Source organism: Varanus komodoensis, unplaced genomic scaffold (assembly GCF_004798865.1).
Source record: "Varanus komodoensis strain SLA01 unplaced genomic scaffold, ASM479886v1 scaffold58, whole genome shotgun sequence".
Lineage (NCBI taxonomy): Eukaryota > Metazoa > Chordata > Lepidosauria > Squamata > Varanidae > Varanus > Varanus komodoensis.
This window is the reverse complement of record NW_025336197.1, coordinates 39,033-55,259: the sequence shown is the minus strand read 5'-3', so window position 1 is coordinate 55,259 and position 16,227 is coordinate 39,033. Positions and strand designations below refer to the sequence as shown.

The following is a 16,227-nucleotide window of genomic DNA, read 5'->3' as shown; positions in this document are numbered from 1 at the left end:
AATATCCTATAGGACATTGCAGGAGGAATGAGTAATTTCTCTTCTCTTGTCATAATTGTGTGTCATTTTGGGCTCACCATAGCTTGCTTTAAAAAAAAAATAATGAAAGAAGGCTGTCAAGCTAGGTTTCACAATTGCAGTTTTAACTGATACAGGCAGTCTCTTCAAAGTGCCCCAGCAGCACTTTGGAGGCGCTACCTATGGGTACCTGTGCAGAAGCTGCAGCTTCAACGGAATAGTCGGGACTGAAAAGTCTGAACAGATGACACTAATTCTGGCCTCTTTGAATGGGCTATTAGTATGTTTCCAAGCTCGAACCAAGGAACTGTTTTTAACTTATAAAACCTTATATGGCTCATGATTGCAATATCTGTAATGGGGGATATGTCCTGATAAAAACCTACCCATATACTACAATCATTATCTGAGACCTACCACAAATGCAAGAGGATAGCAACAAAGGAGAAAGCCTTTTCAGCATTCCACCTACTGTGGAATGCTCTCACTATCAAAGACACCATCTACATGGCTGTAGAGTTTCCCAAATGGATTCCCATTTCCAAGGCTGGCAAATGGTTGCAACATTGGAACTAAGGGTCTGTGTGCAGATTCTCCCTCTGCAGTTGGTATTAAAAAAAACTACACCTGGTATAAAAAGAGCCATAGTCATGTGCTTCTCTGAGGTTGTAAAAGCAACCTTGGAGGAAGTGATTTAGTTGGCATACTGGTAGGCAGGGAGGAGGCCCATGCTGCCATGATTCAACATATCCTAGCAGTCCTGAAGCCTCCTTCCATCTCCTTCAGATGTATTTCACTTGGATGGCCAAAAGTGCCTGTTTAGCCACTTCACAGAACAAGGCAACCTTTACCTCTATATTCCTTATCTGCATTGGATTGTGTCTATTGTGTCTTAAGTCTTCTGTATAGGAGGATAGTATACAAATGCCATCTGATGGCCAGTTGGTGCTGTGATTAAGTGGGAATGGACAACCTAGATTCTGGTCATCCATGGCACTCACTGGGTGACTTTGGGTCAATCCCAGACTCTAAGTCCAACTTTACTTGCATGGTTTTTGTGGTGAGGCTAAAATGGAGCTGTGTAAAACATCTTGGGTTCTTTCCTCACAAGAGGAAAAAAATGTGGGATGTAAATACAATGCAATGATAATGTAATAGCGATACCTACAAGAGGTTGATAGCTCATTTCCTTTATTTTCTACACCACCAGATAGGATAGCCAAAGCTTTCTGGGCAGTTCACAACAAATGAAAACCCTAAAATTACAAGACTATAAAACATTTAACATGCAAAAATGTATAACAGATAAAAACGATTAACAAAAGAATACCAGAATCCAATTAAAATGTTCCATCATATGCTTGCATCAGATTCTCAGAGCCAAATAGTTGTTATTAGACTTATGGAAAATGTCAGGGAAGGCCCAAAACATGCTTTTCAAATTTAAATGTGTCTCTTCACTAATGAACCTTATTTTTAAAAAGTGACAGATGATGGGAGGCTTCTGTGCTGCTGACAAATGGCTACAGATAAATAATAATGAATGGTACTGTTGGGATGTTTAAGTAACTGAGTCACATTTTCATATCAGTTTTTGACTATATATAAACTTTTCAGATTATATTCATGTTCATGAATTTGAAGGTTCTCCATTGTCTATAGAGCATTGTACCACTAAGGATCATAATAAAAAACAGAATTTAATAGTGGACACAGCTTTTCAAGAAAGCGCAATCCACAGCTAGCCAGTGGAACAATCAGAACGATCAACTAAAAGCCCAAAGCTGAGTTTGGCCCTGAAAAATTCTTTACCCAATAAGGATTAAATCAAATAGAAGAACTACCTAGAGCAGACTTATTGAAATGAATGGGAAATAAATTTGTCATTGTTAACTTAAGCTCAGTGTGTCTAAACTAAGTAGGATTTGTGTTGGATTGTACCCTAAATTTGAATCAAGTTAATGATTTAAAAAGTTTGTCTTGCTTCTCTTACATGGAAAAATAACACTTTGTGTGTATTTTATATAAAAATTGCTTATATATTCTCTCTGGAAAACCAAAGGATAACTTCCATAGGTTAATTCTAATAAGTGAATTTTTCAGGAAGTATATTCTTTCCTTAGGCTCTACATATACCCCCATCCATACATAGTCAAAGGTTGTGTATTTTTGAGTGCTTTTTTTGGGGTGAGGCAGGTAAACTAACTTCATTATGGATAGCTACAGGAGAAGCTGGGCTGCATTTTTTAAAAAGTGTCTACCAGAGCATAAAAAGTTGTCCTTGCTTAAAATACTGATTTTTTTTTTCAACAGAAGTTTGTTGCTGTTAACATTATTGTAGCATAAACTATATCCCAATTCTATCTTTAAAGCATTGGTAAAGTAACCACTTTGCTCTAACGATTAGTTTGTGAACTCTCCAAGTCGATTTGAAAAACTGCAGGCTGGATTGAATTAGTGTATACTGGTAGCACTGGGTTTGCTCTGGATGGAAGCCAAGAAAATCCACTTCCTGGCGTCAAAATAGTTAAGACAAGTTTGGAACACTCATCTGTGAGCTGAAAATCCTTAACCAAAATATTGGTCTTCATTTTATTAAATTATTCTGCTGCATTTATTTGGTGTTCGGTAGAGTCCTGTCTTGAACTTGTGGGAGATATCTGAAGTAATAAGTGTAACATACATGCTAACATAGATAAGAAACAACATCTGTCTGTGAACAGTTAACAAAATCTGGGCACAGATTTCAGTGTTCATTATTCTGCTCAACACTGCTTGTGTTCTGATACTGCATGAGATCTACATTTGGTTAGCCTGCTTGGGGAGTGAATGCAGCTGTAAACTGAATTAGGATGTGACCTAAGCAACCAGTTTCTTAAACTCCAAAACCCATTTATCTATTAGTTTTACATTTTAATATTAGATTGCAGTGTAATATACAGGTATTTTCACCTCTATTTACCATTTTAAAACAAAGCAGTTTTTATCTTGCTCTAGAATTTCATCTGAGATTTTGAAAATGGTTTGTAACTATATTAGAGATATTCAGAGAATGTGCAAATAACATCTGGGAGTGATAGACAGAACTTTAATTGAATGTTAGTATGCTATTAGCAGCAGCAAGTGCTGCTTATATCTCTCGCTTAGTCTAAAGGCCTATCAAACTTGATGGGAAAGCAAGGTATTTGCTATTTTCTCAACTGAAGCCATTCCCACAGGCATAACAAAGAGTGCTTTTCTAAGCTTGCCCCTGTCCTGTTTACAGGAGATGACATAGCTTCTGATCCAGAACCTAAATCACTACTAGGGGCTTTTCCTCCTCATTTTAGGAGTTGCTGCAGGGCAGTGGGTAGAGTATTTTCATACAAAGGTACCAAGTTCAATCTTCAGCATCTCCAGAAAGGGTTGGCAGGGGTGTTGATAACCCTCCTGTCTAAAACCCTGGAGAGCCACTGACCTGGGATGCATATCTCTGCAGCATTTCCTGGGTTGTTAAACCCAAAATTATGTAGACATAAGGAGTGAATGAGCTATGTGCTTGTCATTAACACTTTTGATCCAAAATCCTGGACCACCCAATTCCTGGTTTATATTGTTCATGAGTTAAACAACCCAGAATTAATGCAACAATTGCACTATAAACCACCCCAAATGTCTAGGTTTCTTTAAGTAATGAAAAACACCAAGAATGGGGAATTCATGGGTTGTTAATTAAAAGCAGAAATGATAAGCATGCAACTAGCATACTTCACTCAGTCCTGCAATTCCTAGGTGAAATAACCCAGGAATTGCCACTGTGACATGATCTGCATTAATGCATCAATTCCATGTTGCCACAATTTCTCTAAGGTTAGTATTGTTGATGGTTTACCTAGCTTAAAGGGGGGCAAGCTGTAGAAAGTCACACTAATTACCATTTTACAGTTGAGGCTGAATGTCCAAACTTTATTATTCTTGATGTGAGTTGATGCTTTATTTCAATTATAGAAATAAGAAATTGAGGCTTAGAATGTGAGACTGGTCATGTGTTGTGTGTTATGCTGAGCTGAGAAACTGAATCATTTGTTTAAGAGATGGAGAATGTATAGCCATCCATATATTGTGGGATAGAAGCTCCCATCAGTCCTCATAATTTGCTATACTAGCTACAGCTGATAGAAAGTGCTGGCCATGTATTCCCCAGCTGTATGTTACATCAAATGATCAACTTGTGACAGAAGTTTCCCATGGAATGTTTTTGAAACATGCAGTGGTACTTAGTCCCCATGAAATAGACCTGTTTTGGTGGGGTGGATATTGGTGAAACTGTGTCACTAAGTGGTCACTGCTTTGCTTAAATATGCAATTGAGTCCGCTGCTAACCATGGTGGCTTTCCTTGATATAACTTAACCCAGCAAATAGGATTTGTGTATTTTATTTAGCACTGTAAAATCATAATCCCCATGTTTTGCTTTGTTTACTTTATTCCCTGAAATTTTTTTGACTTGCATATACTTACATGAAGCATGTGTAGTACAGTCAAATAATTACTTAGACTAGATTGGCATTTTGTTACATATCTGAAGCAGAAGAATCAAGGAATTTATAAGCTTTTGTTTGGATTCAGTGAATTAAAGGTACCTGAATATGAAGCCAAAGAAAAAAATAATACTGTTAAAATAATTATACATTAATCCATTCTGTGTCTTGAGGATTTAGGTGTCCTTTCTTCTTTTCATGCTGTACTGTTTATCACTTAGCAATGTGATAATATGAGACTATCTCTTGCCATGTTTAGTTTGGTGATTGACTCAGAAAGGCATACAAGTTTGGAATGTTTTCCAGATTGGAAACATAGTGCATTTTACCTTGCCAAACCTACTTCTTTATTCCAACCATTGTTTGGAACCAAGTGTGTGAATAGGACACATTCCTCCTAAATCCAGAATGCAAAACAAGTTTTGGTGGACCACAGGGTTATACAGTACGCCATTAAGATTCTGAAAATTGTGTCTGAAAAATTTAGATGCTTCAGTTGACCTGCTAAAGTAGCTCTTGCTTCACCATGAAATCCAACAGCTTGGGGAAATGCCTTACTTTGTTAAAGCTTAACTGTTGGTATCCCATTCCAGATCAGCTCAGATCCTCATGTATACCTCCTGGGAATTTAGGGAATTGTAGGGGGCAAGAGGAAGTCCTATTGTATGAGCAAGTCGGTTCCTTTAAAGTTGTATTTAATCCCATTAACTGTTCAAGTAAATTGGTTGATATTTAATAGAGTCAGTTTGGGAGTTTGAAATGTTATTTGGATTTACATCTTTTAAAAAGCTGTAATTCAACAAAAAGACAACATCAAAAAAAGAGGTGCTTTGTAGAGAAGCATAATGCTTCTGAATCTGGACGTTCTATGTGTCATGGTAATTCACTGAATTTCAGTGGGATAAGTCAATGGCTAAATCCCTCTTGGGGCGGGAAGAGGGTGGCCTGGAAATGAGAAACGTGATCTTAACTCCTCTGACATGGTCAGACCACTTCCTCATGAGGTTTGAGCTCGGGTCTGAGCTCTCTCTCCGGAAGGGTGGGGGCCCTATTAGGATGGTCTGCCCCTGGAGCCGGATGGATCCAGATGGATTCCTGAGGGCTCTGGGGGATTTTCCGGCAGATAAAACTGGCGCACCTGTTGATGTCCTGGTTGACTCATGAAATAGGGAGATGACCAGGGCAATCGACACGATCACTCCTAAGTGTCCTCTCCTGCCTAGCAGAGCCCGCTTGGCACCATGGTATACGCCTGAGTTGCGGGCGATGAAGTGGACTGGGAGACAACTAGAGCGGGGGGAGGAAATCTCGGGATGAATCTGACTGAACACAATTACATGCACATTATCGTGCCTATGCTGTGGCGGTGAGGGCGGTGAAGAGGCAGTTCTTCTCCGCTTCCATTGCTTCCTCACAGTGCTGTCCAGTGGAGCTTTTCCATGTGGTGCGAGGCCTGATATATTCTGGCCAGGAGAAGGAAGCAGTTGCATCTTTGGCAGCCCTCTGTGACGACTTTGCCCAGCACTTTAGGGAAAAAGTCACTCAGATTCACTGCGATCTGGACTCCACAGTTGATTTGAATCCAGAGCGCCATCTGATCCATCATTATTGACTGAGTTTGAATTATTGCGGCCTGATGACGTGGACAAGGTGCTTGGAATGGTGCATCCCACCACCTGTCTCTTGGACCCTTGCCCCTCTTGACAACTTAAAGAAGCCAGTTATGGGATTGGTCCCTGGATCTGGGAGGTAGTCAACGCCTCACTGAGGGAGGGCCGGGTCCCTACCCCCTTGAAGGAGGTGGTGATCCAGCCTATCCTGAAGAAGGCATCCCTGAACCCAGAGGTGGCTGTCAATTTTAGACTGGTGGCCAACATCCCGTTTCTGGGCAAGGTGTTAGAGCAAGTGGTGGCGGGACAACTCCAGACACTCTTGGATGAAATGGATTATCTGGACCCATTTAGTCTCAGACCTGGTTATAGCACTGAATCTGCCTTGGTCACCCTGTACAATGACCTGTGCAGGGAGAGGGACGGGGAGTGCATCCCTGTTGGTTCTCCTGGACCTCTCGGCGGCTTTCGATACCATCAATCATGGTATCCTTCTGGATAGACTGGATGGATTTAGGAATAGGAGTGGTTCCACTCCTGCCAGGCTGACCAACTTCAGAAGGTGGTGCTGGGGGACTATAGCTCTGCGCTGTGGCAGTTGTGCCATGGGGTTTTGCAGGGCTCTATTTTGTCCCCCACGCTTTCCAACATCTACAGGAAACTGCTGGGAGAGATCATTAGGAGGTTTGGGCTGTGGTGTCACCAGTATGCTGATGACACCCAGCTCTACTTCTCATTTACATCTACTCCAGGTGAGGCAGTGGCTGTGCTGAACCAGTGCTTGGCCAAGGTAATGTGCTGGATGAGGGCCAATAAACTGAGCCTCAATCCAGATAAGAGGGAAGTCCGCTTGGTGGGCAGATCGCTGTTTCAGGTAAGTGATTTTGACCTTGTCCTGGACGGGGTAGCACTCCCTCTAAAGGACAGGGTCTGCAGCTTGGGAGTACTGCTTGACCCAGAGCTGTCACTGGAATCCCAGGTGGTGGCGGTGACAAGGAGCACTTTCCGACAGCTTCGGCTGATCCACCGGCCACGCCCTTACCTAGACAAGCACTGCCTAGCAGTGGTGATTCATGCTCTAGTAACCTCCTGGTTGGATTACTGTAATGTACTCTATGTGGGGCTGCCCTTGAAAATGGTCCGGATGCTTCAGCTGGTACAGAACAGAGCTGCCAGGTTGCTGATGGGGACTGGTCGTTATTCTCATAACGCCGGTCCTCTACCAGCTACACTGGCTTCCAGTTGAAGTCCAGGCCTAATTCAAGGTGCTGGTTTTAACCTATAAAGCCTTGAACAGCTTGGGACCAGGATACCTGAAGGAGTGCCTCTTCCTTTACATGCCCTCATGCCCCTTAAAATCTGTGGGAGAGGCTTTGCTCTTTAAAGGAGATAAAAAGAAAAACTACCCAGAGCAGGGCCTTCTCTGCGGTGGTGCCCAGATTATGGAATGCGCTCCCAGGAGAGGTGTGCCTGGTGCCTAGTTTATATTCTTTTCGGCATGAGGTTAATACCTTTTTATTTAATTGCTATTTTAAAAATTAATATTTTATCATTAACAGTCGCTTTTTTGTTTTTATATAATTTTTTATGGAATTTGTTATTGTTTTATTGTTTTAATTGTATGTTTGTGAGCCATCCTGAGATGCTCACATGTGGTGACGGCATATAAAAGTTTTAAATAAAAAATAAATAAATACTATTTGGCCAAGTACAGTGCAGGCCTGTAACATTTACAGTTATTTTAGAAAACTTGTTTCTAGTCAGCAAGAACTGTGTTTATTTTGGTTCAAAATGAACGAATTCTGAAGTTTCATGACAATATGGAAATAGAATCTGTTTTTCTCTTTTTGGATGGCAGAGTGCTGTGAACTGCGTAAGAGTGCCAGCATACTATGTGATGTATCTCTGTACAGTTTAGAGAACTTGCACTAAACGCCAACATCCAATGAACTGTGACATCATTTGATCTCCCTGTGGCTTTACCCCAGTTAATTTATTTGTTCAAAATGTCTTTAAAACTTATAGCTTAATATGAAACACGTGGTATAGTCTGGCTTGCAATGACAGGGGAATGAATATCAATCTTCTCTCATAAATAGTTTCTCATTAAAAATAAAAAATAATGAATTCATACTTTAGGAGGATAACTTACCAACTACATCTGGATTTGTTTGTGGTGATGCCTCTGGAGCAATAGCAACTCTGTCCCAATGATCAGAGATAAGGGAAAGGTTTCCTTTGCTAGCACTCATCTTTGATAATAGATCAGGGAAAAGAAAAGGGTCTTCCATAGTAGTGAAGAAAACCCTGGGGTTTCCCTTGGCAGCACAAGTAAGGAAAACCTTATCCCCAGTCTCTGTTGTGATTCTCTTGATAAATTATTAACCTAGTTTTATAATGTGTGTTCTGTGAAACTTTGGGAGCAGGGGACTTGGTAAGACTGATAACTGTGGATAAGCTGTCACAAACATTTCCTTGACGGCTCTTGGGGCAACATATACAGGGGCTGTCCTGTTTTACTCTCACAACTACTACTCTGTACAGTAGGTCAGAAAGAGGGGCAGTTGTCTTAGGCAACCCAGTGTGGGCTTTGTGACTGAGCAGGGATTTGATATTAGTTCTTCCTTCTTGAAGTTCAGTGCCTTATCTACAATGCTAAGGGCGATGACTTAATCAACCTTTTCCAAAAATTTGCAGCTGTAGGGTGGTGTTGAGGTCATGCTAGGGTGTGTGCTGTTTACTTGAGGCTATAGCTGGACCTCAGAATTTTCTGCAGCATGGATGAAGAAAGGGACCCAGGAGGCAGGAAAACTGATCCATCACACCAATTCAGGGCCAATGGGTGTTGCTCTAAAGCAGTGCAATAGGAGTGGTGCAACTACAAGTGTTTTGAGATTAGCATTTTTATACCTTTGCAGTGTATGTTATTTGTCTTCAAGTGCAGCTGTTAAGTAATCATCATCATCATAGTAGTGCTAGTAGTTTTAAAGTTCAAAGTGTCTTATAACAATCCTAATATTGTCGAATAGCTTGCTTCCATATTATACGTGGGAATAGGAATTGATTCTTAAATGTGCTGACTTGCCTACAGTGAGCCGATATCTGAGCTTAGATGTTAATTGGGATCTTCCAACTCATGCTTTTAATTGCTGTACTATGCTAGTCCAAATGAAATTCTATTTGTACAGGAGGACTGACATGTTTCTATGCAAATGCAATTTTGATTAGCATTCAAACATGAATAAGATTTCATCACTGTCAAATAATGAATGCATTGCAAATTATTTGTATCATTCTGGGGGTGGGAGGTGTTGATACTAATTTCAGAAATTGCTACTTTTGCTTTCTGCTTCTGTGATTCCAAGGTAGCAGATGAGGTCGTAAAGTGTTATTGGAAAGTGTTAGTTACCTGGCCTATCACATTAATCCTGATATACCACAAGTGCATCAATAGTAGTTTACTGGAATAGTGTCTTCTGCAGAATGCTTTGTCCTTTTATGTGCACATGCTGCACCAAAGTGAAACAGGAGATGCTTACTCTCGATTGCATTTGCAGTGCGAGTAGTACAAAACAGAATTAATTTATCCCTACTACTGCTGTTTGAGAGAATAAAGCGAAATATAAGCCAAGACAGGCAAGGCTTGTTTATGTTAGACTCAATATCTGGAAATTGCTGCTTATCATAACCTCACACCTCTGCTTCCATAGTCCAAATGGCTACTTCTTACGATCTCTTCCCTGAACAAGAAAATGTTTATAAACTTTGGGAAACCAGGAAATTAAAAGGTGGTGGTAGTTGATCCTAAAAAATTGCAGTGTCAGCTGGTCTGTCAGTTGAGTGTGTTTTATCAGTTCATAATACTAGTTACATTTTTGTTACTCAGGTCAACTAATTATCAGAAGCTGTGGGGACTCAGACTGACTGCTTTCAGTTTTGTGTGCAGCTGATGAACCATGAAAATGCCAATTGGAATTAAATCCATGAGGTCAAGAATGGCCCCACCAACTGTTATTGGACCAATCTCATTCCAAAAGGACTTCCTGTATGAATTAGCCTTACCAGAGCAACTGAGCTCTGATGCATTCCCATGTATATTCTGATCCTAATGTTTGGCCTTGTCCTCAGTTGCAATTTCTAGATTACTCTATGTTAATGTTAATTTCTACTTTGCTCTTGGTGGGGCAAATGTCCGGTTGGTAAGGATGGGTAAATTTGTCTAGTTTTAGTTATCTGTTATTCCTACTAATTGTTTCCTTGGCCCTGGTTCCCATCTTGTTCCTTAACTTTGCTCTTGGTCCTGATTCTTCCCTATAGCTCATGCTATACTTATGGTCCAGCACTAACACTAAATGCAAAAGAGTATAGCAATTTTAATGGTACAGCAGCCCGATTAAACACTTTCCTCCTTTAATCTAAATCTTTGAAACACTATCTTTACTTCAGTAAGAGCTTTTACCAGGGTGTTGTATATTGGCGTGTTATCAGCAAATTGCATTTCTGATTCCAAAATCCTGCAATTGTGACTGTACAGCTTTCTCTTGCTTTCCTGGGGAAGCAAACTTTAATTCCTTCTATCACACAGTTTAGCTCATAAATTATTACAATAGTGTGAAAGAGGAAGCTGCTTTTTGTCATCCAGGTGTTGTGTATATATTCAGAACAGTAGTACAGCTATCGGGATGATTCATACCATTTGGGAATAATACAATGAGGTTTCCTCTGTTCTAAAAAAAAAGGTTGAATAAAATGACTGCTTCTCTTTCTTCCTTTCTCTGTCAACATGTAGCTCATATAGGTAATTGATTCCATCTTCTTTGCATTTTAAAGAACTCTATAATTATTTTGACCTCTAATATTGGAGATGATGGTACTGTGTGTACCTGGTATAAAGGAGAAAACTTGTCTAATACTGCTTTTTTATTTTTATATAATGGGATTGTTTTTAGCAAGTGTGGCAGTCCAGCTGTATTGCTTTTTCTTGCAGCAGTGAATTTACCTGGTGTAGACAGAGGAACAGACAACTAATCATATTTTTATATAGTACCAAAGTTCAGGCTTGTCATCTGTTTTAACTTCAGGGGCCTGGTCAAACCAAGATGTACCTCACTTTAAATTTGAGAATACTTAGGAAGAAATGAAACCTGGGTCAAAATGATCCATAGTTTATTGAATACAGTGATGAAGCATGAATGCAGAATGTAACAAAGAACAATCTTACACTTCCCTTTTCTGTGGGTGTATTGGATCACAGAATAGCCAGGAGATGTTCTTTTGGCCTCCAAAATTGGCTGGGCAATCGGCCTGTCAATTTCTTTCATAGTCAAAGGAAAAAAAAAAAAGACAATGCTTGTTGCCATAGATTTTATAAAGTCCAGCAAAGCCAGAGATTCAGCCAATGCTGGGAAGACTAGCCACTGTTTCTGGTGCTGGCTGTGTGACTTTATGCAGAATGCACTGCCCCTATGCTCCTCCCAGTATGAGCTGAATGTGTGCCCCAGCATGGCACTCAGTTCCTCTCTCATCAAGGAGAAAGATAAAGTTGGGGGGCGGAGGGAGGCAGAGAAACAGCATTAGTGAGCATACGCCTATTGATGTATGATCCATATACTCTGGAGGAGCAATTTGGCTCCACAACCCAATTTAGTTCTGTATCCCTGTTTTAGCTGTTTAGAGAAACTTTTGGAAACAAGAAGTTGTCTCCAAAGGCAATCTAAGACATTTCAGCAGCTTTTTCCCCCCTCTATCATTCTGGTAAAAGTAAATATTAATACGTTTTTCCAGTCCTGTTGTGGCAGTTGAGATTGTCTTCCTGAGTTTTGTGATAGAAAGCATATTTTGCAATCCTTCCATTTTAAAAAGGTAATAACTAGAAAAACAGGTGCAAAAGACATTGGGGATAGCCTCAAAATCTAAGAAAAATGGCATTGTGATATTGATTAATAAAAATGCTACTTTTCATGCATTAAAGACTGTTAACTAGAAAAAAACCCAGTCCAGCAAATTCATAAAGAAGAAACATCCAATTTCCAGGGACAATGCCCACATATGTATAAGCTATGCATATCATTCTGTGTGATCCTATTTAACTGTCTCCCCCTCCCTTTTGTTAAAAGAGTGCATCTACTTCCTTGGAATGCAGTGAACAAATCTAATGAGTCTTTTCATGGCCATTCTGGGGAGGGAAAAGGAAATCTAATCCACCTGACCTGCTTCATTTGAAACAGTCTTATACCTAAAGAATAACTTGTAAATTAAAATGCAATTCTGTTTGAATTTTATAGATTCAAGATGCAGCAAGTCGAGGCTTGAGGTTTGTTGGAATAGTTCCTCAGCATGTTTCCCAAATGAGCTTCAAGAGCAGCAGTGCTGCGATATCTACCAGCAACAGCTCCAGAGAACTAAAAGGTGACAAAAATCCATCAGACTTGCCTGAGGATTCTGTTTCATTGGATCGTGAGAAAGCAGACTGCACTAATGAATATAAGGTCCCAGCAACAGGGGAAGAAAATGTGGACCAGAATGTAGACCCCAGTGAAGACCCTGGAGGCGAGGGGCAGGTTACGGAACATCTCAGTTTAAGCTCTATTGGAGAAAATGGAGGGCAACATCAAGGTGAGAATGCAGGTGATTCCCCAAGGTTAGCACAGTCCTGGATTGGGATGGAGTTATCTGTTGTATGCTGTGTGAATGTGACATTTTAAAATAATAAACTCATTGGTTTTAACACTTATTTACATTGAGCATAGCATAATTGTACAACATACTTTGTAATCTAGTTTGTTCTTCCAGTAGTACTACAGGGGATGTCCAGCCCACAGTGAGTTCTTGTGTCATTCAATCCTGGCAGATCAAAATTGTCAGGTACTAAGTGCCTAGCTGTCAGTGGAAAGGCACCAGTAAAAAGCAAAAGCACAGCAAAAGTCTGGTCACCAAAAGGGAGTGCAGTATCACTTAATGATGAAATTCTCTTAATTTAAAGTGTTGAACAACAGTTCTCAGCGCCCTCCATCTCTTTAACACTTCTCTGAATCTCTAGAGATCTTAACCCTGAGCCTCCCACTTTTGTTTTTTCTTTTTGGAATACTTACTGCAGAGGTTATTGTGGTTTCCTGACAGAAATATACATAAATATAATGTTGGGAAGTGAAGGGGGAATTTATACACCTGTAGTAAGTGCTCTGAAAAGTGGGGGACACTCCCCTTTATGGAGTGTCTGCAGACGCAATGAAGTGTTGAAAAGGTAGGGAGCACTGAGAACTGCCAGTTCAGCCCTTAAAGTTGAAAGGATTACATCACCAAGAACATTGCCACACTATGTTTGCTGCATGTTTTGGCTGCTTTTTGCCTTTCACCAGGGTATTTCCATTGAGAGCTAGGCATGAGAGCTTGACCCTAGCCACTATATTTTCATAATTTTGAACTAAAGCTTGATATATTACAATAATCAATGGTTCTCTGTTTTGAAATAATGTATTTATGCATGACTCCATTTTGTGAAATGTTTAATTGTTCAGTACAAAATAATATGCTGTTGTTACGTGCAGTCAAGTCATCTCTGACTTGGCAACCCTATGAATGAAAGTCCCCCAAAATGACCTGTCCTTGACAGCCCTGCTCAGCCCTTCCAAACCAAGGCTGTGGCTTCCTTTTTGGAATCAGTCGATCTCATAGTTTTCCTTCCTCTGTACAAAATAGTATGGAGCTCGAAAACTACCGTAATTGTCAAGGGGCCTGCTAGCTGTTTTATCTGTGGCCTCTCATAAACAGACCATTTTGTCTTTATAATAACAATACCACATCACCAACACCACTTATTCAGCTCTCCACTCCTTTCTGTGCAACAGTATGGAGCTTACTTTCACCTTTGGTAGCCTGAGAGGATGCATTCTTGGTAATTTCTCTATATTACTCTAGGTATTTGAGAATATGTATATAAAACCTTTTGTTCTATCCTCCCATGTAACCTCAGCGTAACTGTATCATAATGCTTCTATCCTTGTAGTGTGTTTCCTGAACAACCCAAGTTTTATTGTATATTTTAACTTTATTAACTAAGCCCATGTGGCAGGAATTTTAGCTTGCTCTCTTTTTGTTTATAATCACCTATCATCATGTTCCTGCTTTTAAGCAGATTTGTGCAAAAGCTAGAGAGCAGCAAATCAATCAGTACACTGATTTTACATTTTTCATTCTTCCCAGGGTGGCCATGTGCCCTCTATTATAGAGCAATCCTCTGTCTAAAGGTCTGCTAAGGACTACTCTATTTTTGAAGTTGCCCTCTATTTGGAGGACTGTTCAATTCCAGTATATAGAGAAAGTACCATGCAAATGTTGCTCGTCACTAGTTAGTATCTAGACAGTAGATTGAGCAGACAACCACACAGTTGCATGGTCACAGTCTTCCACACTATGGTATACTGTATTTTTATCATAATAATATTTCTAAATTTGTATTTTTACATATCAATTAGCACTTGCAACATTTATGCAAATAATTGCCTTCTTTTGTCCTCTCTTTTGGCAATTCATAAGTGGCCATCCAATGTCAGGCACTAGATTCTAGCTTTCAGGGACCTTGTTTTAAACTTTGTAAATTGCCTTTGAAGGTCTGATTCATGATACATTAGGTAAAAATCCAGTGTACATGGTTAGTAGTGCTTTGGGAGCATGGAAGGCCCTTTGCCTGTGTGAAAGATAAACATGTTATCAGGGGTAGACATCTGAACTCTGTTGCATCTTGCATTTCCTAAGAAAGCAAGATAGCAACAATTAACCTTAGGTCATGTGTCACAAGTATAAGAGTTCTACCTGAAACTGGCCGTAAGAATTCCTTAACTCTTTAAAACCAAAACCAAAAAGAAATCCTAACAAAGATTTTTTTTCTCTTTTGAAGAACTACAACTTGTCTTTTCCTTCTGTAGAGTCTTAGGAAAAGACCCATGAACTAATCAGGAAACTTAAAAAAAAGAAAAGAGGAAGTTTTACCAAGCTGAAAAGTGAGAAAGCAGCCAAATTTTAACAAATGTATTTCAGTTATGATCAGCTTTTTCCATTTGGTTGCTTTAGGATACATTAATTATTTGCATTGCTTGCACAGCTTTTAAAACAGAGACTAAACTACTCCTGTTGATTCTGTTTTGCTTCCAGAGCACATTTAAGATTCATGCAAATATTTAAACATAATTAAATAGGGAGGAGCAGGAGGAATTGGGGCATCTGGAAATTGAGGGAGGAACCAGCACACACATGCTTGTGTTGAAAGTGTCATAACAGTAGGCTACAGGCGAGAGCAATAGGGCGCAATAGCCCATAGACTAGGGGGCAGTTGGGACTAGTAAAAGTAGAAAACTGTTTCTTTAAAGTAAGTATATATTTTCTGATTTGGTTTCTTTCAGACATTAACTCCTTTTCTTTTTATTCTAACTTCACAATGCACCTTACCTGCTAATATTTGGTGGTAATCATAACAGTGTGCAAATTTGAAGATCTACTCCATGATATATATGTGCATGAGAAAATAAGGCATTTTAACTGTACCACAGTATTTTCCCACAGTACATCCAAAGTCTTTATTACCCTTTTGTGACATCCCACTTCCTTTTCCTAACCTGGAAAACTTATTCCAGTCTTGGCATTAATTTTTCTTCCTCCCATGTGAGCACAGAGGTAAAGAATATCTGCATTTTCTTCATGGTCTGTCTTATCTTTTATAAGAAAACCTTGTTCTTCTCATTTCTTTTCTTGTGTAATTTTCTTTTTTCAGAGAGGTATTTCTGGCTGAAGTGAGATACTGAAATTGTTAATGAGAGCTTCATCATATTGCATTTTCAGAGTCATGAGTTCTCGCAGTGAAGATTGTTTCATACTGCCTTTTCATACTTTGACTGGTCTTTGCTTCCCTATAGATACTGTGTCTTATATATGAATTACATAATGTTATATCCCATCCACAAGCATATTTTAACTTCTTTGTGAACATATAAATGTGTTTCCATTTATAACAGGATTTAAAGCATAATTGCTGATGTTGAAATAATGGTGGGTTTGTGTTTAATATGTGTATGCTGAATTGTAAAA

The 16,227-nt window shown here is 39.6% G+C and overlaps 1 protein-coding gene across 1 annotated transcript in view; it reads left to right on the top strand.

Annotated features, from left to right (window-relative positions):
* The window catches only part of RFTN1 (raftlin, lipid raft linker 1), a 97,700-nt gene that overhangs the window by 53,706 nt on the left and 27,767 nt on the right, over positions 1-16,227 (top strand). The window contains exon 5 of the mRNA XM_044449362.1: positions 12,432-12,762. Within this exon, the coding sequence (XP_044305297.1) occupies positions 12,432-12,762 (331 nt within the window). The remainder of the gene's footprint in view (positions 1-12,431; positions 12,763-16,227) is intronic.